The sequence below is a fragment of the Cervus canadensis genome, chromosome 12 (genome assembly GCF_019320065.1).
Source record: "Cervus canadensis isolate Bull #8, Minnesota chromosome 12, ASM1932006v1, whole genome shotgun sequence".
In the NCBI taxonomy this organism is placed as follows: domain Eukaryota; kingdom Metazoa; phylum Chordata; class Mammalia; order Artiodactyla; family Cervidae; genus Cervus; species Cervus canadensis.
Genome location: NC_057397.1, coordinates 21,365,516 through 21,389,575, shown reverse-complemented (window position 1 = coordinate 21,389,575; position 24,060 = coordinate 21,365,516). Strand labels below are relative to the sequence as shown.

General features: G+C 41.6%; 1 protein-coding gene across 1 annotated transcript; it reads right to left on the bottom strand.

Moving 5' to 3' along the window:
* Nucleotides 1-283: 283 nt before the first annotated feature.
* RP1 (RP1 axonemal microtubule associated) lies at nucleotides 284-10,220 on the bottom strand. Its single transcript, XM_043483720.1, has 3 exons — nucleotides 9,609-10,220; nucleotides 8,201-8,372; nucleotides 284-5,817 (listed from the first exon to the last, which is right to left on the bottom strand). The coding sequence occupies exons 1-3, from the start codon at nucleotides 10,218-10,220 to the stop codon at nucleotides 284-286; spliced, it is 6,318 nt and encodes a 2,105-aa protein (XP_043339655.1).
* Nucleotides 10,221-24,060: the final 13,840 nt, after the last annotated feature.

The window sequence follows — 24,060 nt, the reverse complement described above, 5'->3', positions numbered from 1 at the left end:
GAGAAAAACACATAGAAAGTTCAAAAAGAATAGACACCAAGTCTGTAACTACTGGAAAAATGAAGAATACAGGAGTGATTAAAGTCAAATTGGATTATCCAGTGGCAAGATTTCTAGGGTAAGTTCATTCTGAAGAAGTGGGAAATTCTTAGCAGTATCTAATCCACGTCCATCCCATATGCTTTATCTTTTCATAAGGAGAAAACACTGCTGAAAGGCTGCACTGATACTGAAATTGGAAATCTGCTCATTCATCACGGCTTTCAAGATCAGTCCAATGTAATTAGTTTTCCTCTTCCCAAATGAAAAGAGTTTCATCTTCAAAAATATAAAATATTTCTAAGATATTTCTGTTGCTAATACCTAAGAATGTCTCAACTTGGCAAAACAGGCGGGCTTGGCCAAGCATTTCAAAGGACAAATGAGAGCTGTGTTCTCTGACTACTTGGTTGAGATTGGTTCCTGAGTTCTGGAATCTGCTATTTAATAAGTTATTGTTCTCATCAACTACTTCAAAGATATCCTTTGTCTGACTGCTGGGGTCTTGTGTATTTGAATTCACCTGACCCACAACTAACAACAATGTGTGCAAGAAATTCTTTAAATATGACTGAAATTTATTGAAATTATTTTCTTCCTCTAAGCCCACGCAGTTACTTCGTTTTAATTTTCTCCTTCTGTCCATCAAGTCAAATGTGTTATTAAAATGAGGCCAATTATTTGTATTGGCAATGGCATTATCAGTAAGTGTTCTTCTACTTCTGGTTTTACTGTTCTTATCTCTGAACATGGTTTTGCTTGACTGTCGTAAACATGGGTGTATTTTCATCCATAACTGGAGACTCAAAGAATTTTCAACATCAGAATCTTTGCAATATGCAAATCCTCGGTGTTCCTCATTTATGGGCTGGTTAATCACAGTGAGTATTGGGCAATGTTGACCACAGATATTATAGAGTTTATCCAAAGAGTCATCTTCCCGAAGGGCTCCATGAATTACATTACTACCAGCCAATGGTTGGTTCCTAACAGCACTATCAGAGACAGGATGGACTTTGTTACCAGCAGATGTGAAGACATGTGTGGCAGACGTACACACTCTCTCTGATCTAAGGTTGCCCTTCTCCTCTGCTGGGTGATTTGGTTTTCTCTCCTGAGCACAAGCTTCATCTTGAATATCTAGCTCATCATCATGGAAGGGCTCCGAGTCAGTACAATGAGGCATGTTAAAATAATTGCATCTCAGCTCAGGAGGCTGAGTCAGTTCCTCTAGTTCTGAGGAGGATAGTTCAGCCATGCTTGGGCCTGGAGCCAAATTTCCAAAATGTGAATATGGAACCTCGTTGCTGTTATTATCCAGTAGAGTATCCACTGATGTGGTGTCTGCATGGCCACATGGGTCAGAACATTCAGGTGATGACACTCTTAGCAAATGATTTTCTTTCAGGAGCCACTTTCCCTTGTCGATCAGTACTCCCTCTTCCTTGTCCCTGAGGATTCTTTTATGATCACTCTGTTTTGTACCATGTTCTGCAATATCTTCCCTGGGATAACTGGCCCTCATGTTATTAACATCACATTTATCTCGTTTTTGCTCTGGAAATTTCTGCAACACACTTGAATTACTAGATACCCGTTCTGAAGAGCCAAGTGACTGACCTTCAGGATCATAAAGACCTACTTTCCCAGTGCCCTGAAATTCCACAGAATCACAAGGATAAACCTGAGATGTGTGTGTAGATCCAGCAAAAAAAGATGGTCTCATCATCTCTGCTTTACCATAAAGTTTCTCTATTGTCCTTTTAACAAATCCTTTGTTGCATTCTTTCTCTGGGATCATCTCCACATCACTGTCACTGGGGCCATCACTGGATATCTTGTATGACTGTTCATTCTCACTGTCTTGTCTATAATCTGACCAATCAGAAGTTCCTGACCTTCTTAGACTGTTTTTAAAATTAAGAGGGGACTCTACAGAACTTCCAGCTTCCAAGCTTTCCACCATCTTTTTGACTCTTGTTTTAGTTTCTCCATCACTGGGCTCCTTTTCTGTATTTTGCTTAGAATCATAGCAAAATACTAAAGATGGTGGAGTCACCAGTCTCCTACTGATTGTCTCACAAACTACACTATCCTTTCCTTCTTCTGCATCATTTCTGCTGGACACTTCAATCAATTCCAAACTTTTACTAGCCTCTAACTCTTTTCGGATCAATTCTTCAGCCACTTGCTCCCCTGAATTTACCTTTGTATTAAAGATAACAGTGTTCTGGTTTTCTAATTCCTCAAAAGATTCCAATTCTGAGACGTTTCTTTCACTTGATGTCATGCTGTTGGTTGTTGAGCCTGGTTCTTCAGAAGTCTTTGAATCCTCCTTATCAAAAGATGTATATACATTTTTATCCTGAAATTTCTTTAATGAACAACTTTCAAATTTATCTAAAAAACTACTTTCTCCATCAAGTTCTGATTCAGTTGTATTTTGGAAAGAGCCACAGTGGCTTAAATTACTGATACTTTGGTGTGACACCAACATATTAGAGCCATGTTTACACCCAGGGTCTGCCAAAATATTTCTGTCTTTCTGAACTTCATCAACCCTTTCTAACTCTTCGGTCAATTCCAAATTATCAGCTCTCTCATAGACATGGTTTTGCTCATAAGTACAAGCCTCATGAGAAGACACAGCATCAGTAAGTGAAGAGATGTCTCCTAAGAAACAAGCCTTGTTCATGGAAGTCTGATCCACGGTACAGTCATCACTGGGGAAAGAATCTTCACTGAGGTGACAAGTCTCTTTTGGAGGGTAAGTCTCAACTACAGTGCCCATTTTACATGGAGAGCGAGTCACTGCTGTAACACAGACTTCAGAGACTTCCTCACCGGCAGTACGGCTTCCATCTAAAGAGATTGTCTGTGTTTTCCCATTTTCAGCGCACTGAGGAACTATCTGAATGTTGGGTGTAGAGCAATTTGCAGAAAGACCTATTGGAACCACATCCTGTTCTTTCTCAGTGAGTCCAAAGTAATTCGTGGCTGATTCCACTAAGCTGGCCACGGCGGCCTTCAAGTCATCAGCTTCCTCTGTGACGGCAATGTGCTTCAGCACCTCCAACAATGCAAGTGTTTCTGAACTTCCACTGGTCGCCTTGAGAGTGTCACCCGGACAGAAGCTACTCATACCTCCCTTTAGGTTTAGCACCAGAAGCCAAGCTAGAAGTACATTAGTGGAGGAATTACATATCAAAGAAGGGAAGGGAATTTCTGCAAGTGGACCTGGCATCTGAACAACTCCATTTTGAGCCTTGGGACTACTAGGAACCAAAGCTTGTAGCTGGCGAAGCAGCTGGACTGGCGACAAGCGCTGTGGGGCGTCCCCTTCCAGATCTACTTGTACGGCAGTCTCTACGCTTGGCCCTTTTGCAGCAAGGTTTATATCTTTGTAAACAAGGCTCACCTCTTGCCCAGACTTTGCAGCAGACACCTGACTTTTAGCATTAGGATCATCAGTAGCTGACTGCGACAAAGTACAGAATTCATGAACAGAAAGCAAGGAAGTATCATTCAGAGAGTCAGTACGGCTCTCACAGTGATCCTGGATGAGTTCTTCACTGCTACCTTTGTCTAAAGACATACCTACTTTCTTCCCTAGATTGTCTCCTGTCAAAGTGGCACTTTTAGTTGTGTGTCTATTACTTTCCAGAACAGAATCATTTCCTTTTCCAGAACTAGTGTAGGAACTGTTTCCTGGAAGAAAGCCATTTTTGTAACTCGCCACATTCCTTTCCTTTTTGTATACTGGAGCTGACTTGCCAAATTGCAAAGCTGCTTGTGGACTTAAGTTCTGCAACCATCTTTGTACATAACTTTGAACTGAATGATGGGTAACATTCTCAGGAAAAACAGCTTTTTCCAAAGAAGCCAAAGAATTTGCCCTGGTTGTGACATGCTGCTTACTTACAGTAGTATCTGATTTCAACTTATCCCTTTTTTGTTTTTTCTGGCTCCTTAAAGTTATGTGTGAATTATTAACTTTTGAAACTAAACTCCTCTTTGATGTTCCTCTCAAATACCAAGATGCTGTTTCTGCCTGAGACTCTGGCCCACAAAAAGCATTGGGTTTTTGCTCAAGGAAGTTAAATAAATGAAATAAATTTTGATTTTCAAAAGTATTTTTGCAATATCCAATCTCATTGTGGGAAAACACTTTCTCTCCTTGACCAATTTCTCTTTTTGTAGGCCCTCCCAAGTTTACTTTGTTTAGTGGTCTGGATTTTCTTCTGGCTAAAAGTCCTTGAACCTTAGGTTTATGAATAGTATTTAATTTATTTCTATGTAAATTTCTGGAATTCACAGGATTATTACCTTTCGAAGAAAAATAATTTGATTCAATTACCGTATCACTTGCATGGAGGTCTTTTTCACAAAGTACGGCCCCTTTGAGGGGACTACATGAATCTTGCAATATGGTTTCCTGCGCAATTCTACCTCTTGTGTTCATTCTCTTATTCTTCCTAGGGATTCTTTTAGTTGCCATCTCTCCAGCCTGATGCTGAGAATTTATCACACGCTGCTGAGATTTCATCTTTTTTTTGCTAGCAACAGATGACGAAATCTGCTTTTCATTTTCTGGAAGTTTTGTTAAACCACACTGAGAAAATTCATGGATCAGTTGGTCAATTCTTGTAGTGACAGTAGAGGGTCCTACTGAAGCTGGGGTCTTGGAAATAGTTTTGTCAGTTCCAGGGTTGTTACTTGAAGAGTGAGCTGCATCTGCTAAGAAAGGGCTGGATCTATCATCGGTGTTACCATAAGTTCTTAAACTCTTAACACTAGCTTCGTTGTCTGCTGTGACATTATCAACTATACTTTCCTCCACAATTGAGTTTTCTGATGTAGTCTGTGGCAAGCCACCATTATGGGACATCTCTAACATCTTCTGACTTGTAATTTCTACAACACCAGCACTTATTGCACTTGATTTGAGCAATCTGCTTTCCTTTTTTCTTTCTAAAGATGATGCTACCTGCTCATCGTTATCAACTTGAACGAGTATGGGTCTGTTGGACACAGATGACATTTTACTGCAAGAATGTGTGACCATGTGATACTCAGACTTGTTTTCCCAATCTTTCCTTTCTTCATTGTAGGAAAACTGCCCAATCATTTTCTCTTGAACCTCAGTTTCAGATACTAAGGTCACACTCCCTATCACAGACTTCTTCTGCCTCACTCTCCTTGGTCCAGGTGTAGGGGGCCTGTAGAAACGATGCTTCACTCGATCCTGAGTTCCCTGGGTGGCATCTGTGTCCATAGTAGGGTTCTCCCAGCTAGTAGAACTGCAAGTTTCAACATCTTGATCTTTTACTTGAGTGTTCACCTCCTCCGCTAGACTGTCTACCTGACTACCACCTTTCTCCAGAGGTGAGACGTCTGTGGACAGTGAACATGCAGTAATCTTTACACCAGATGATCGATTATCCATTCTCCCTGGGAGACTGCTTATTTCACTTTTTTCACCATTATTGGACAGATCAGCTCTACAGAGAGTGGTTGTCCATTTTATGGTTTCTTCTTCCTTTATCTTGAATCGAATTTTCATCTCAACTGTCATAGTGCCATCTTGATTAAAAATAATTGATTTCTCAACATCATCTTCAGAAGGATATATCAATAAATTCTGAGAATCATTTTTTTCTAACGCCAAGTAATTTTCAGAAGCAAAAGAATGATCCGAGTAGCAATCATTACTCTGCATTTTCTCAGAAGAAAGAGAATAAATCTGAGACGTTGGGCTTGAAGGTACATGTGTGCTCACTTTCAAGATTTTAAAAGTAAAATACAACGTGGAAGAGAGAGAAGTCATAAATATCCAATAGAGGAGGCAGCAAAGAAAGAAAAAAAGAAAATGAACAATTAGTATGAAAAATACCCTATTTTCTAAATGTCATAGTAAGATGTTGTTAAATTTCTCACCTCTATGTATTCATTTGGTCACTTTAATTCATGGTAATATCTGGTATGTTTCTACAACATACTCTTTAAAAAAGAACTTAAATTCTACTTCAGTGAGGAAATTCACAGAATTGTACTTAAGTCTTAATGAGTTTAATAAGGTAATTTTAATACAGAAAGTATAAAGTAGAAACTGCTAAAGATTCTAGCAAAAATAAAGAGGTTTCTGTGAGGTTTGGTTTTGCTGTATTATTCTGTTTCACAGTACTGGACTTGGGGTGTAATCCAGTGCTTCTTACCTAGTCATACAAGCAAGGGATAGTTTTTTGGTGGTATCCATCTTCCTATCAGTATGTATCAAAGAGAGGTATCTATAGCATTGCCAAAGTGAAAACAGTTTTATAATTTATTTTAAAGGCAAGATTAACTTAGTAATGATTATTAACTTGACATCATCTTCTATAAAAAGTACATTTAATATAATGTCAGTCACAAAAGAGAAGAAAGCTAATCACAAAGCCAGATATCTAGGTATTTTTTTAACATGCATCTCTAGCGATGACCTTGGCACTCATGCTTCCTCAACTCAGTCAAATTACGATCTGTAGCTTGTATAGATGTGCACATGCTTGTGCTGTGCTATGCTCAGCCGCTCAGTCGTGTCTGTAGTCCACCAGGCTCCTCTGTCCATGAGATTCTCCAGGCAAGAATACTGGAGTGGGTTGCCAAACCCTCCTGCAGTGGATCTTCTCGACTCAGGGACTGAAGCCGGGTCTCGGTCGTCTCCTGTACTGGCAGGTGGATTCTTTACCACTGAGTCACCTGGGAAGCCCTGTGCATTAGCTTACCATCAATTAAACACCTTTTGCTTCAGGGTATAAGGCTAGAGATACTCTCTCTTATTTTTGGAATATATTTACCAAATTTATTTGGGAATATATTTACCAAATATATTACCAAAATTATAGATGAAAATGTTTCACTCATTATGTTTTAAAGTAAAAACTTACTGAAGCCCTCAGATTCCCTGAAGCCATCAAAAACCATGCTCAGAAACCCACATCAGAGAGAAGATAATAAAATGACCAGGGTGAGACAACACTACCCTAGGCAAAACAGATATTTAGCTGCACACAGGCATACCCTGTGTACCCAATCCCCATGGACTTCCCACATGGCACAATGATAAAGAATCTGCCTGCAATGCAGGGGACACAGGTTCAATCCCTGGGTCAGGAAGATCCCCTGGAGGAGGAAATGAGAACCCACTCCACTATTCGTGTCTGGAGAATCCTATGGACAGAGAAGCCTGGCAGGGCTACAGTCCATGGGGTCACAAAGAGTCAGACACGACTGAACCAACAGAACACATAAAATAACTAAATAACAACAATAAGTGAGAGTTGAATCTGCCCATTTGAGCAACAGGTAGAGGAATTAACACTACTCAAAATGTGTATTATAGCACGTTGAAAGAAAATAAAAACTAAAATTGAAGTGTAAATGGCAATCAACACTTTAGCACTGAGTTAAAATGCTGCACACAATGAATAATGAGATCAGCTATGCCTGAAAAGGGTAACTTACAGCCTATACCACACTCATGGGTATCAAAAGGTCCTCATCCTCCCCTATCCAAAGGATAATGTCACACTGTATGATATTTAAGGACCTGTCAATCTAGAGTACTGTTAGCTAGCAACTGGCCATATGAATTTTTTTTTAATTAATAAAAAGTGAATCTAAGGGCCTATGGCTTTTACTGGAATAACTTCAGAAAGTGGAGCATGTATGAAATTAAGAGAATTTTTTTAAAGTCAGTCAATTAATCTGAGCTCAGCTGTGCTACATGGTATTTATTATATACAGAAAACTCCAAAATTATTGGTGCGTTGCTTACTCATATCCCATAGAATTTAGAATTCCTCTCTAAACCAAGAAATGATGGCATTTTGATCTTTTATCTAGGTATTAGGTGCAAAACAAAAAAAAAAATAAAAAGAAACTCATCAATTTAAATAGATATATCATTGATTGATTTGAAAAACAATCTTTTTAAAATTATTAATCTCTCTGACGCTTTGCAGCTATAAATAGAACCAATTTCAGTTTAAAATGTTTTGATCCTCTCTTTTTCTGTGATGAAGGAAATTGGTCATTTAAGATGAATTGCTGTTGTTGTTTTGAGGTTAAAATAAAAAAAACTTAGGGCTAAAAATAAGGGCTATATATTTAAGTGACTTACTTTTTCTGCTTTCTGACCTAGCATTTCCCTTGGGGTACACACGACGAGAGATCCCCGGTAATCTAGCAGGAAGCAAGTACTTTTGGATGTCATAATTTCCTGGTTTAAACGGTTCCCTTCCTGCTGCCACCACAGCTCCAGAGCTCAGGATCACAGCCTGCAGACTGGGAACCTAGGGAAAAAAATCAAAGAGTTGTGGTCCTGACACGAGCAACATGAAGTTCTGTTCTTTCCATACACTGAGTTTATGACAGATTGAATTAATTTAACCACCTCCACAGTTTGAAAGAGATACTCACCACCCATCTGTTGGGCACCAATGATGTATACAAACTAATGAAGTACCAAACGGGGATGGGGGCGGAGAAGGGGACATTAGACCAACATCCTTATTCAGCCCACAACTGCCTGGGACAGATCAGAGTTCTGCCCTCATAACTAAAGAAACCTTCAAAAGGTATGCAAGACTACCCCTGTCCTACCCACCCAAGCACCCAGCTGGGAATGGGCCTGACAGTCACTCCAGGACCACAACATTGAGTGACTGTGGACACGCAGGTCCCAGAAAAATGCTTTCTGTCCCCGACAGAATAGCACTCTAGGCCACTCTTTTTTAAGAAATATCATTGAGATTATGTAACAGGGAACAGAAAATCTAACTCTATGTTGGATCTGTTTCTTTGACTTTAACCTTTGCTTTCCAGTTGCTTTTGTTATTATCATCACATTATCAGCCATTATTACATAATGGTTGCCTCAGGGAACCTAGCCCCGTCTGCCTGCATGCTCACCTAAAGTGCCTTTGTTCAGCTCATGGGGAGACAATCTGACCTTGCCCACCTGTGGATGGCTGCAGAAAAGAAGAAATTAACACGACCTCACCCCAGGCTGGCCCAGGCTGGCAATATTTTGCAAAAATAATGGCTATTTTACTTTATTTCCTCACCTCCTCCCCTTCTCTGTTCTATAAAAAAACTGGCATACAGATTCCAAAAAGATGGTTTTGGGGGACACTAGTCCTCTCAGTCTGCTAGCTTTTGAATCAAGTCCTATTCCTTGCCTCAACACCTCATCTCACGATGTATTAGCCTATTCTACAGTAACACATTATGTGCCAACACCTTCTGTAAATCAAGGCTCAAGGGAAAGAGTGGAGGAGAAAAAAAGAGGTCCTGCTGGACCATGCCTCATCCGAATCTGACCTCAAAAAGAAGAACATCCACCCAGATGAGCCAGTGCCCTCCCATGCACACTGAAGCATGTTAGCATGCAACTGTGAGCCTGCACGAACGTTCTCACACATGCATGCACACACGTGGGAAAAACCTTCTTGGGGGAGGTGAACACCATCACATCACTCACTACTCGAGCTCAGATGTGAAGAGCCCCCGTCCCCTCAAACGCTCACCTTCCTTCCGTCTGTGGCGTACAGCTTGGTCACCGGGCGCTGCATGACCTGTGTCAGGTACTGCAGGAAGACCTCGAAGCTCTGCGTGACCCTCCTGTTGAGCACGATTGCACGCCTCGTCTTGGGGTCGCCATTCCTGAAGACCACGAGCCGTCGCGGCACGCGCAGCATGCCGGGAGCAGCAGGGGCGGGGCCTCGCTGCACATGCGTGCTGAGAGCTCGGCTGCTGAGCCAGGGCCGCGGGCGACGCCGGGCCTTGTCCAAGTCCACTGGCTGCACCTTCCTGCCGTGGGAGCACAGGTACGACTGACCGTCCTCCAGCTCCTCCAGGCGTGTGATGCTGTGCCTCCCCCGGGGGGTGCTGATGTTCCGCACCCCGAAGGGCAGGGGCACCTTGCCCGACAGGTTGTCCAGCAGAGCATCGAATGTCTTGAAGGAACGAGGGTTCAGCACCACCCGGACCCCGCCAAACTGCGGGTCTCCGCTCTTGTAGAAACTGATCCTTTTGGCCACGACAGGCTGGGTGATTCCCGACTGGCGAGGAGAAGGAAGCTGACCTTCAGAGGAGATCCGGCGAACCATGGAGAAACTGGTGGAAGGAGTTTCGCTCATTTTGGTTGAGACCTGGGGAGGGAAGGAAATTATTCAGACTTCATGGTAACAGCACCAAGAGGAATACGTGCTGATGCTAACACAGCTACTGATAGCTGTTCCTAGGATTTCATTCATTCACTTACTCATTCGTTATACCTTCCTGTTTTGAAAGATAACTTTCAGGGCTCAAAATAAAAAGATATAAAAGCAGCAGTTAAGTAAGGGTGTTTATAATTGAAAGATTAAAGGCAGCCTAAAGGAACATCTATGGTGGTCTAGTGACAAAGACTCTGCTCTTCCCATGCAGGAAACTAGATCCCACATGCCACAATTAGAAATCTGACATGCTGCAACTGAGACCCAGCATAGCTAAATAAATAAGTAAAATAAATAAAAATTAAAAACAACCTAAAGACAGCAATGAATTGGGCACAGGTAGATAAATCATGAGGTATACATCCATGGAAAACTGCACAACCATTAAAGAGGGCTTTATTGGCCTGTATTTATTGGCATAGAGAAATGATCATGACATTTATTACTAAGTGAAAAAGCAGCTTGTAGAATACACACGCTAGGCCATTGCCAATGTGTATAACATTTATTATACTAGAAGAAGAAAATGTATATACAGCCCAGTGTTGATGGTGGTTATCTCTGATGGCAGAGCTGTGGATAATATTTGTGTTTTTAATACATTGCCAAATTTTGTGAATCTTTAAAATTAGCAGGTATTATTGAACAATTTTAAAAATAAAAGGAACACAAATCAGAAACCATCCAATGACAAGAGCTTTGCAACTGATCAGTTTAGTTCTACATGTCCTGGCAGTCAAGGAAAAGGGAGAACACAGGAGTTTATAAAGTTCAAATTGTTTGTTAGATGGAATCAAATGAACTCATTTGGAGGAAGTTGTTTCCTGACATTAAATTCTGGAAGGCCCTTTAAAAAAGGGCCATATTAAGGTAGTTTAAGATGTTTTCATTACAGATTGTAGAAAATGCAGTTAAATTACACACAACTAACCCTAAGTTGGAAAATGCTGCACTAAACAAATATTTTTAGAATGAATGACGGCATTACTATGGGCTGCTACAAATGATGCAATCTGGTTACTGCTCCCAGTAGAGCCTGGAAAGTGAAATTTTCCAACGGAATTTAAAAGCCACTTCAGCCAATCACTGAGGTTTTCCTTGTCCACATTCCAAGAGTCTGACTGACAAGTGAGCAGCTTGTGGGAGGGTTTATCTGAGGCTTGGCTTGTTTTTCATTGGTAGCACACTGCAGCTACTTTCTGTTGTTCTAAATCAATGTAATTATTAGTGTCTTTTGACTGAGTAAGAATGTCCTGCAGCCTTGAAGACAAATTGGACAAACTAAATAAATATGATCAGTATCATACAGATGAATAAGGCATGTTCAGCACTGTAAATCAGCTATAAATCTGGGCCAAATCACTTACTTAAATGTTTGCAAGCTGTTATCTAAGACTCTTCATTTATCTCCAATATGACTTGCCAATATTATTTATATGTAACATAATATAATGTGTTCAAAGATCAGCCTAGAAATGAGATGTGTCTCCCCTTCTCTCTTCTCAAGCAGTTTACAGTAATTATAATACTTAAGACACAAAAAGCAGTGTAGCAGGAGCTGGGGAATCCAGCTTTGCAGTGTCAGCAAAACCTTAATCTCTGCTCATCCTCGGCTGATAAACTCTGGTCTGACCTGACAAACTGTGCCATGCTGCTGTGATGAAAGGGATGAATTTCTTCGTTATCTGAACAAAAGACTTCAGAAGTCTTTGCCTCCAACCACTTTTTAGGCTCGTTTACTTAATATATATTTGAAGTTATTTTACATGAATAGTGTTTAAGACACATTTTTCACCTAAATTTGAATAGCATATTCATCTATATGTAAGTTCATGTGTGCGTGCTCAGTCGTGTCCGACTCTTCGAGACCCCATGGACTGTAGCCTGCCAGGCTCCTCTGTCCATGGGATTTCCCAGGCAAGAATACTGGAGGGAATTGCCAGTCCCTTCTCCAAGGGATCTTCCTGACCCAAGGATCGAATATGGGGCTCCTGCATTGGCACGCAGATTCTTTACCACTTAACCCACCAAGTTCCTGGTGAGGCTTTTGATTCCAGTAGCATCCTGCCTGGATCTCACTGTTTAGAGAGCTGCTCACCTGCTGGTCATGTTGGGAACACAGTTATGTGAGCTGATACACTTAGGGTTTTGTTAGGCAGTGGGGGGTGGGGGGAGGTGTCTTGGTTTTTGTTTGTTTGTGGCTGAAAAACGAGAAAGAAGATTTTGTGCTGGGACCAGAAAGGAGACCATGGAAGATAGGGTCCATGGGAGGGAAGACATGGCCCCCATGGTCCCGGTCTGACTGCCGCCCAGTACTGATCATTGGTTTTGAATCTAATGCATGAAGGAAGAAGCTGGAGTTACCATTTCCTGGGAAGAAGCCATATGCCCAGCAGAGGAGGACCATCTGCAGAGCAATTACCTGCAGCAGAGTAGTTGCCAGGCACGTTGAAGAGGAGGCCACAGCAAAAAAAAAAAAAAAAAAAAAAATACAAGTTCCTCTGGTCCTCACTAGCAGTGATCTCTAACTAGCAGTTGGAGGATCTCTGGGAACTCCTGGAAGTGACTGGAGGAAGTTTTGAAGATCGTGTTGATATTTTGAATACATGTGGCTGGGATTTAAGAGCCCATGGTGAGGTGGGCAAGCACAGCAGAGTCTAATGAAGATTCCACTATTATTGAATAAAAGGATCTCTGTGCATACAGTGGGACTTCTCTGGTGGCTCAGACAACAAAGAATCTGCCAACAATGTGGAAGACCTCAGTTCAATCCCTGGGTCAGGAAGATCCCCTGGAGAAGGGAATGGCTACCCACTCCAGTATTCTTGCCTGGAGAACTCCATAGACAGAAGAACCTGGCGGGCTACAGTCCATGGGGTCACAAGGAAGCTAGGATCTTGAGGCCCTCCACTGTCCTCACCACTGACTGCTCTAGAGGTAGCAAAGCATCCAGTACACAAAATCTCTTGCCTCCAACCCCAAATTATATTGAAATCTGCTTCTCATGACAGCTTGCTACCAATATCATCCCCTCTTCTTTGAATGCTCTTCATTGCCGAATCAGACCATGAAGCTGTGAATACTTGCATAGCTTTTTAAGATTAACCAGATTTAGCACCCTTGGTTTCCTTAGGTGCAACTATTGTTACACTGCTCTGTGCTGTTACTGGTCTGAGTCCTGTGTGCAGCTCAGAGCTAAATAGTTGCCTCTACCAAGAGGGCTGTACCTTCCTTCTCTCCCCTACTCACTTGGCAACAGATGACAGGTTTATAAGGTGCAGGCACATCATTTCTTAATTGTATTTTTAATTTAATTTTCTGGCACATAGTAAGAATGCAAGTCATTCAGAAAGAAAAATGAAGTAGAAAACAAAATATAAAGTGGGTATATTCATTATGTTCTGTAGTGATTCAGAGATCTGATGTTGTAAGAAAAAATATTTCATTTCACAGGTCATAACTCTATGGAGTGGGGCTGGGGGTTGGAGTTCAGAAAGGAAATATGGGACTTATTCTCTATGGCTTCCCAGGTGGTGCTAATGGTAAAGAACCCGCTTACCAATGTAGGAGGTGTAAGAGACACAGATTCAATCCCTGGGTGGGGAAGATCCCCAGAGGATGAAATGGCAACCCACTCCAGTATTCTTGCCTGGAGAACCCCATGGACAGAGGAGCCTGGCGGCTATAGTCCATGGACTCGCAAAGAGTCAGACATGACTACAGTGGCTTAGCACACATGCACATTCCCGGTGGTGGTCCCAGCTCTTCTGAAGCGCGGGCGCCCTCCTTCTTTGATGTATTGCACAGATATCTCTAATGAGTAAATAGAGCTTTTAAATCAGGAAAAAACCTTTACTCATATTTGAATACACTTGAATTTCTTGATTTCCTGATATTAAATTTCCCTCCTACTTCCATATCAGCATATTGAGAAGGTTTCGTGCTTATCTGGGTAAAGATAATGTTAGCAATAGTTATGGTTTTTCTAATGGTTATAGATAGAACACAAATATGTAGTCTAGATATAAAATATAAAATATAAAATAAAGTACAGCTAGCTAAAACAGATTATTTTCACAGTAAAGGTTTTTTAAATAGTTTTGTACTTACCAGAACTTGAAACTTCCCTTTAAAAGATGGCTCAAGTTCAATAATCCTCACAAATGTTACTGGATATGTGACCTGTTCGTTTCGTGCAAAGAAACTAGTGTCCTTGGGTGTATTCTGAGTGGGGCCGCTCAGAGATTGAGGGCAGCCAATTAATTTAATCCAAGGCGATGCTAATCACCAGGCAGACTGCACCTTAAGTTCCCTTAAGGGATCACAGCCAGAGACAAGCCAGTTCCCATCATGCTCCAGAGTCCTGAGTCTTCATAATTAGTGTCTCTTGCGTTGCTTTCTGCTTCCCTAGTATCATTTTCAGGGGAAAATACTTCCCCAATTCACAAGCATTTTCCTCCCAGACAGCCTCAAGTCCTCACTTATTTGTATTAAAGAGAAAAAGTTGTTATGCTGCTAAAAATGACATTTTTGTCACTCTTTGATAAGTAGTTCTGAGTCAGTATTTACACGTAGTCATTAAAAAGAAAAGGACCTAAGCCCTTTGTTTTTAATGCAAACACTCCTGAGTATTATGGCATCGATGTAGTTCTATAAAAAGGGCTGTAAGTGTAACAGTCCATCTGCTCAGCATAGCACAGTGCGAGAGGCGCCACGCGGAAGGGGTGCTACGCCTCCACACACTCTGTCTCTCCCACTGCTCTGCTCAGTCATCAGGGGTTTGAACGTGTTTCAGGACTGTGTCACACACGCAGTCCCCAAATGACACATACTGCCCCACCAGCTACCTGCAGTCTGATCTGATTTGAAGATGCCTCCCACCTAATCGGATTTACCGGGCTTCTCATCTCAGCTTTGAACCTCAAAAACAACGGGAGGGCTGCTCTGGGAAAGAAGGGCCTGGTTCAAACCCTGTGCTCCTGAGTGTCGCCTCCAAACACATCACTAAAGGAAGAAGGTGACGACATGGCACAGTTTGCCTTGTAAATATTGACTTTATAACAAGTGACCAATTAAAAGGAAAAAGGAAGAAACAAATATCATGTATTAATACATATATATGAAATCTAGAAAGATGGTACTGATGAACCTATACTGCAAGGGAAGCAAAGGGGAGGCAGCCACAGAGAAGAGACTTGTGGACACAGTGAGGGAAGGAGAGGGTGGAAAGAACTGAGAGAGAAGTATTGAAACACATACATTACCATATATAGAATAGATAGCAAGTGGGAATTTGCTGTATGGTACAGGGAGCTCAAATCCTGTGCTCTGTGACCACCTAGAGGGCTGGAATGGAGTGGGACGTGGGAGCGAGAGGGCCTAGGTATGCTTATGGCTGAGTCATGCTGATGTATGGCAGAAACCAACACAATATTGTCATTATCCTCCAATTAAAATTTTTAAAAATGTAAAAAGGAGTAAGAAAGGGAGGGAGGAAAGAAAGGAGGGAGGGTAGATATGAGAAATGATAGTTATAAACCTCCATTTATAACATCACCATCCACACAGACATGGCAACTGAATCAATAAAGAAATGTATATTTACAGAGGAGTGACAGGCAACCATATATATATATGACTGAGTCACTTTGCTGTGTAGCAGAAATTAACACAACATTGTAAATCAACTATACTTGAATAAAAGAATTTTTTAAATGCCTGGCTAAGGAATTTTGATTCTCTTCTGTAGAACATGGAAATGCACTGAAAGTTTTTGAGCAGAAATGACATCAGAACTGAACTTTTCACTGACTTTGTATGTCAGATGACTTGCAGGGAGGAGACTGTGGTGACAGAAACTGGGGGGGTGGCCCTAAAAATAGTTAAATCAAGAGCTCCTGAGGGCCTGACTTAGAGTAATGAGAATAGAAATAGAAAGGAAGGAAATTATTTCCAAAAGTTTCAGAGGTAAACCCGAAATAACACAACAATAGGTCGACTGTGGAAGGCAAGGAGGTAGGTAATTTATTTAATCCTTTAAATGAATAATCTGCTATAACTAAATAAGCCAGTGCAGAGCATAGTTCAGCAAAATTGCATGAAGCAGGCTGAACAAAGATGACAACAGGAATTGGCTTTTATCAAGTATACTTGCTGTGTCCTCATTTAAATGAATGACTCAAGTTTTTCAAGCTACATAAGAGGAGAGACTGTGAAGTCAGGAATTGTCCTAATCCATTCCATTTTTAAATACTTAGTTTGAGGTCATAGAAGGACAGCCAGGTAGTGGTGTGCAAAAAAGCAGTTATTAATATAACACTGAACATTGGGAGAGAGGTCAGAATAAAAGAGAGATTTTAGAGGCATTCAAGGAGGGGCTATAATTTGTGTGTCGGGATCACCAAGAGAAAGAATTGTGAAAGCAGTGAATATTATTATTTACATTATGAAACGGGCAGACTCTGGAAGTTATGTAGTATTTACAGTTGTGATGTGAACAGAATCCTATAATCAACACAATAGTCAGAATTATGGTGAAATAACCAAAAGTCCCCAATTTCACAATGGAATTTCACATTTCCATCATTGACTGATCAGATGAAACTGACCTAGATATATCAAAAATTAAAATTCAAAATGATCCAGATTAAAATATCTTCAAGTCTATTATAGCCTTATGGAGAAATAGTATTATTAAAACAGAATGCTATACATTCCAAGAATTTCTTAAACTATACCAAAATGAAATTCATCATTTCTGTAACTAATACTTATTTTTAATTCAGGACAAATTAACAAGTTATAATCACTTATCAGAATCTGATAAGTACTATTTACTAAATGAAAAACTGGGGAAAAAAATGAGTTGCTCTAAAAAATGTGTCTATTGGAGATAAACCATCTTTTGTATAACATCTTCAAGAGTGTTCAAAACACTGTAAAGAGATATGTTTTACTCTACCAAAAAAGAAATAACTTCACTACTAGTCAAAGAAAATTCAGCTATCCTCAAAACATGTATAATCATGCTAAGGTTGCTTCCCTGGTAGCTCAGCTGGTAAAGAATCTGCCTGCAATGCAGAAGACCCTGGTTTGATTCCTGAGTCAGAAAGACCCACTGAAGAAGGGATAGGCTACCCACTCCAGTATTCTTGGGCTTCCCTGTGGCTCAGCTGGAAAAGAATCCATCTGCAATGGGGGAGACCTGGGTTCGAACCCTGGGTTGGGAAGATCCCCTGGAGAAGGGAAAGGCTGCCACTCCAGTATTCTGGCCTAAAAATTCCATGGACTGTATAGTCCATGGGGTCAAAAAAGTCGGACACGACTGAGAGACTTTCACTTCACGTGCTGAGGTCAGAGGCCAGTCAAGCCAAAAACAGTATTCCCAAACTTCTTAACATAATAAAACAATATGTCTGCTTAGAAAAATCAGGTAAGTAGACTCTCAGTTTATACTTTTCTCTCTCCATTCATAAGCAGCTCTTGGATTTTACATCAGTTACTGGAAACAGCCAGTTTCTAAAAAGTGATTTCGGGTAAATCTACCATGGTATGTTCTTAGCACGCTGCCATGGGGAAATATTTAGCTGTTCAAAGATTCCAACTTTCTATGAAGAGATGGCAGTGGAAAATTCCATTTCGTTTGTGTGATTAGACTAAGTTATTCTAAAATGTTTGGAAGATCTTTATTGCTTAGAGAAAATAGGCTTTCCTGAATAAAATCGTACTATGCAAAAGGATTTACTTATTTTAAGATAGATGTCGGTTATTTTTTAAAAGTGAGAAAAACACCTTGAAATTCTTTCAGACTGATGACACTTTTGCCTTAAAAAAGAAGACATTTGGATATTGTCTCCAGATAGTAGTTTTATCCTAATCCTTACCACTAATCCTGTCATCAAGAGCTTTCCTTTCCTGTTAAAGAATATTTTTAAAAGTCACAAATATGGTCTTTTTAACTCATTCTAAAAACGGAAATTTCTGAAAAGTTTTAGCACATGTATTTTTTATTGAACTATAGTTGACTCACAATCTTATACTAGTTTCAGATGTACAATATAGTGATTTGGTATTTCAGGGATTGCACGCCATGCAAAGTTATTATAAAATACTGCCACCATTTTCTGTTCTGTACATTCCATCCCTGTGACTTATCTCTCTTATAACTGGTAGCTTGTCACCTTCACTTACATCCCTCCCTCCACCTCTCTCTCCTTTGACAATTACTAGAATGCTCCCTGTATCTGTGAGTCTATTTTATTATATTTGTTGATTCATGTTTGCTTTTTAAAAATTCCACATATAAGTGAAAACATACTTTTTATGAATTTAGGGTAAAATTTTTATTGAAATATAATTGATTTACAATGCTATGTTTCAGGTATACAGCAAAGTGAATCAGTCTTATGTATATGTGTGTGTGTGTATATATATATATATGTTTTCAGATTCTTTTCTCTTATAGGTTATTACAAAATATTGAATATAGTCCCCTGTGCTTTGCAGTAGGTCCTTGTTGGCTATGTATTTTATATACAGTAGTGTGTGTATTTAACTTATATGCAGAGTACATCATGAGAAACACTGGGCTGGATGAAGCACAAGCTGGAATCAAGACAGGGAGAAATATCAAGAACCTCAGATATGCCGAGGACACCATCCTTATGGCAGAAAGTGAAGAGGAACTAAAAAGCCTCTTGATGAAAGTGAAAGAGGAGAATGAAAAAGTTGGCTTAAAGCTTAACATTCAGAAAACTAAGATCATGGCATCTGGTCCCATCACTTCATGGCAAATAGATGGGGAAACAGTGGAAACAATGGCTGACTTCATTTTTTTGGGCTCCAAAATCACTGCAGATGGTGATTGCAGCTATGAAATTAAAAGACGCTTACTCCTTGGAAGGAAAGTTATGACCAACCTAGATAGCATATTAAAAAGCAGAGACATTACTTTGCCAACAAAGGTCCATCTAGTCAAGGCTATGGCTTTTCCAGTGGTCATGTATGAATGTGAGAGCTGGACTGTGAAGAAAGCTGAGTACCGAAGAATTGATGCTTTTGAACTGTGGTGTTGAAGAAGACTCTTGAGAATCCCTTGGACTGCAAGGAGATCCAATCAGTCCACCCTAAAGGAGATCAGTCCTGGGTGTTCATCGGAAGGACTGATGCTGAAGCTGAAACTCCAGTACTTTGGCCACCTCATGCGAAGAGCTGACTCATTGGAAAAGACCCTGATGCTGGGAGGGATTGGGGGCAGGAGGAGAAGGGGACAACAGAGGATGAGATGGCTGGATGGCATCACCGACTCGATGGACATGAGTTTGAGTAAACTCTGGGAGTTGGTGATGGACAGGGAGGCCTGGCGTGCTGCGATTCATGGGATCGCAAAGAGTCAGACACAACTGAGCGACTGAACTGAACTGAACTGAGCTAAGTGTGTGTATGTGGAGCTTCCCTGGTGGCTCTGATGGTAAAGAATCTCAAACTCCTAACTCATCCTTCTCCCCCTCCCCTTTTGGTAACCACAGGTTTATTTTCTATGTCTGCGAGTCTATTTCTGTTTTGTGGGTAAGTTCATTTGTATGTCTTTTTTTTCAAGATTCCAGGTATGATATCATATGATATTTATCCTTCTCTGACTTACTTCATTTAGTATGATAATGTCTGGGTCCATCCATGTTGCTACAAATGGCTATTATTTCATTCTTTTTTATGCCAGGCTCCTCTGCCCGTGGGATTTTCCAGGCAAGAGTACTGGAGTGGGTTGCCATTGCCTTCTCTGATATACATATACACACACGGTATCTTCTTTATCCATTCCTCTGTCAATGGACATTTAGAGTGCTGCCATGTCTAGACCACTGTAAACAGTGCTTCAGTGAACATTGGGGTGCAGAAAACTTATGTCTTTAATTAACTTTCATAATAATTGCAGTGCTTCTAGTGGCCCTTTATTTGCCTTAAAATTCTGTGTTTCTGAATTCTTCTCATCCTAGTACCTCTAAGGAGAGGGGGGAATGAATATATAATCACAGACTGGAGCTGGAATCAAAGTCCGAAGTTGAAATTTTAATTTTGCCTGAAAAACAGCATGGCAATTTTATATTGTAACTGTAATGTTTTATTATAAAAATGGTTCAAATTATTTTTCATCAAATACAGAGGTATCAGAATTGTCCACCATGGCTTTTCAAAGTCTCCCTCTAAACACAGCAGCAAAGAATATGGTTCCAGCAAAAAGTGGAACACTCGTTAAAGTAAAGTGAAGAAGGCCAGCAGATGAGGCTGCCAGTCCCCCACCTGACCTGACACAGTCTGGCCACCAAAGTCTGCAAAGTGCAGACTCAGCCTCCCCAGTCTGACTGCGCAGTGCCTCATCCTCTCCAAAGGATTAAGAATGTCTGAGTGCCTACTCAGCTGCATGGCTCTGAACTTCAGCCTTACCTGTGGGCCAGTCTGTATTTCAGTCTGCAGTTCTTGACCTTGGTTCATGCTCCATGTCTCTGGGGTGAAAAGACTGCCATGGACCCCACTGATTGGACTAAGATGGCCTTTGCCTGCTGCAGCCCAACCAGACTTCCCACCTGATAGAAATTCTACCGAGGAGACTGCCGACTAAACACAAGGTCAAGGTGAATGGTGACTGCCCACCCCTTCCGAAAGAGCAGCATGGCAGCCGTGCTAAAGCTGGGGGTCTTCCCTGAATCAGATCTGGCTTACTCCCTTCCCTGTGCAGACTTCTGCCCTTATCCCAGGGATCACTGCAGCGTGTCCCCTGCACACCCCAGATATGGCCGCGGACACCAGGTGGCCGTGAGATTAGCCGATTGGGGAGTGATTACCAGTTAAGGTGCTCATGTGAGGAGGTAACAAACAGCTAGTGCAAGGAGCTGCATCCCAGGCTGGAAGCTTGAGTTTACTACGACAGAACTAATACAGATTTTTGAGAAGGAAAAAGGACAAGACAAAAATGGTATTCAAGATAATATTCTAGTGGCAGAATGTAATGTACACAAGGATGGGAAAGACCGGGAAGAGAAATATAGCACAGAAACAGGTCAGCATGGAAACAAATCTTTAATAATCGGCCTGAAATAAAATGATGGTGCTATAGTGTATTAGATTACACATAATAAAAATAGAAAATAAGTAGCTTGTTTGACTTCTACAGGAAGAAATACTCTTTTTGGTCTACAAAGATTCATAAAGTGGGTAATCTCCCAAATGCAGAAGAACCCTTAGATGCATATAATCTAAAGTCAATTGCAAATATACACTGTTGTGGTAGATGGTTTACAAAAATGAGTAAATTGACTCCTTCCCTATGTTCACATTCCTGACAGTGTCATTTGCAGCACCTCCCAACACAGGTCGTGTCTGTTTCTTCACAGCTTGAATCTGAGCAGCTTTGCGTGATAGAATGAAGTGGAGGAACATTATAGCAGTACCAAAACTGAACCTCAAGAATAGGTACACTCAGTTCTCCTGTGAAACCTCATGTGAATAAGCCGGGCTGGCCTGACAGATGATGCGAGAAACGCAGGCCAGGCGCCCAGTCATTGCAGTCAACAGCCAGCTGACCCTCAGAAGCAGAGCCATCTCCCTGACCACAGACATAGCAGCAACCTAGCCTAGCCCAGAAGACCCACCCCTCTGAGCCTAGTCCAACCCAAGAATTGTAAGCTCAATTAAAACACTTGTTTTAGCCACTAAGCTTGGGGAACATTTTTATGTGGTAAAAGCTAACTGATGGAGCTACATACAACAGAAAAAAAAAAAAGAAAAAGAAAATTAGTAAAATAGTTCAGGTACAGAAGTGATCTGAAAAATATAATGTAGGGTAGGGCTTCCCATGTGGTGCAATGGTAAAGAATCCTCCTGCCAATGCAGGAGACGCAGGAGACTCGAGTTCAATTCCTGGGAATTGATACCCTGGGAAGATACCCTGGAGAAGGGAATAACTACCCACTCCAGTATTCTGGTCTGGAGAATTCCATGGGCAAAGGGGCCTGGCGGGCTATGGACCATGGGGTTGCAAACAGTCAGACATGACCGATGACTGAGTACACACACAAAGTACAGTAATTTGGCAGAAAAGTGATGAAAGCCAGTCAGTTTCTTGGGAAAGTCCTCTCTGAGAAGGGGATGTTTAAGGTGAAACAATCTGAAGGAGAATAAACTATTCCCAGATGTAGTAGAAACATATCCCAAACAGAAGGGGTAGCATGAACAAAGGCCCTGGGACAGAAACAAGGGCAGAGAGGCTGAAAGACATGAGCCAAGTGGAGAGTGAAGGCAACATCAGAGGAAGAAGAGGAGGCTCCCGGGCTATTTAGGTCCCCAGGCGGTGGTGAGGGGCTTGCAGCTGTTCTGGTGAGGAACTCAGGGTTACCCTGTGGTGAGACCGCTCTGGTAATAGCAGGAGGAGAAGCCAGGGCCTTGGATGGCAGATACTGGGCAGGAATGAGAAACCTCCGTCCCTTCTGTTCATCAGTGCTTAAAAAGTAACGTCTATTTTAAAACACAAGAAAAGTAGGGGGAGGGGAGGATTTTAAGAGACTGGTAGGAGAAGGAGAAAGAAGAACTGGAAGCCAGGTAGTGATCCTGGGAGGTGCTGTGTGCAGGGCTCATGGCTGGAGCCACCAGACACTCAGGGAAGCCGCCTGTAGCTGGCAAGCATATTATAGGGAGAAGCCAATGCTGACTCCATGTTGGAACAGTTTTCTTTGACCTGCTTTTCATTGCTTTTGTTATTACAGTCATACATGATGGCCTGCCTCAGAGGGCCCTGGGCCCTGCCTAATCATAAACTAAAGTGCCTTTGTTCAGCTCAGAGAGAGAGGATCTGACTCTGCCCACCTGTGGACAGATTAACACACCTCTTCCCAAGGCTGGCCATTTCCTTGGAGATGTTTTGCAAGACTGAAGATCCTTTCACTTTACTTCCCCACTGCCTCTTCCTTTCTTTCTGCCTTTTGACTTTATAGTTCTTCATTGCTTCTTTCCCTCTGACTTTACAAAACAACCCAGCTTCCAGACCCCACAGGATAGTTATTTTGAGGTGCTAGGCTGTCATCTTCTCAGGCAGCTGGCTCCCCATATAAAGTTGTCTTCCTTGCCTCACCACTGTGTCTCAGATTTATTGACCTATTTTGCAGCCAGCAGAGCAAGGTTCAGTTCAGTTCAGTCGCTCAGTCGTGTCCGACTCTTTGCAACCCCGTGGACTGCAGCACACCAGGCCTCCCTGTCCATCACCAACTCTCAGAATTTACTCAGACTCATGTCCATTGAGATGGTGATGCCATCCAACCATCTCATCTTGTCACCCTCTTTTCCTCCCGCCTTCAATCTTTCCCAGCATCAGGGTCTTTTCCAATGAGTCAGCTCTTCGAATCAGGTGGCCAAAGTATTGGAGTTTCAGCTTCAGCATCAGTCCTTCCAATGAATATTCAGGACTGATTTCCATTGGGATGGACTGGTTGGATCTCCTTGCAGTCCAAACAGAGCAGGACGTGAGAATCATGCAAACCCTGCAGTGAGTCTAGAGCCCACCACTAGCCGCTCATGTGCCCCAGGGTGAACTTCCCTAGCTTGTCTTCTGTGAAATACAGGGAAAGACAAGCATCTCATAGGCTGGGCAACAGCAGATGAGGAGTGTGTGTAAAGTGCCAAGCCAAGTACTTTTTACACAGTAGACATTTCATGAGGGCTAGTCTCGCTCTCCTTCATCTTCCTTTCCAGACAGAAGACCCAGTATCCAGAA

Excerpts from the sequence above, each read along its gene's own strand:
- RP1 (XM_043483720.1), bottom strand. The coding sequence starts at position 10,220 with ATGAGCGAAACTCCTTCCACCAGTTTCTCCATGGTTCGCCGGATCTCC. Across the intron at positions 8,373-9,608 it reads ACGCCACAGACGGAAGGAAG|GTTCCCAGTCTGCAGGCTGT; the intron begins GTGAGCGTTTGA and ends TTTTTTCCCTAG. Across the intron at positions 5,818-8,200 it reads TAGGTCAGAAAGCAGAAAAA|TGAGCACACATGTACCTTCA; the intron begins GTAAGTCACTTA and ends AAATCTTGAAAG.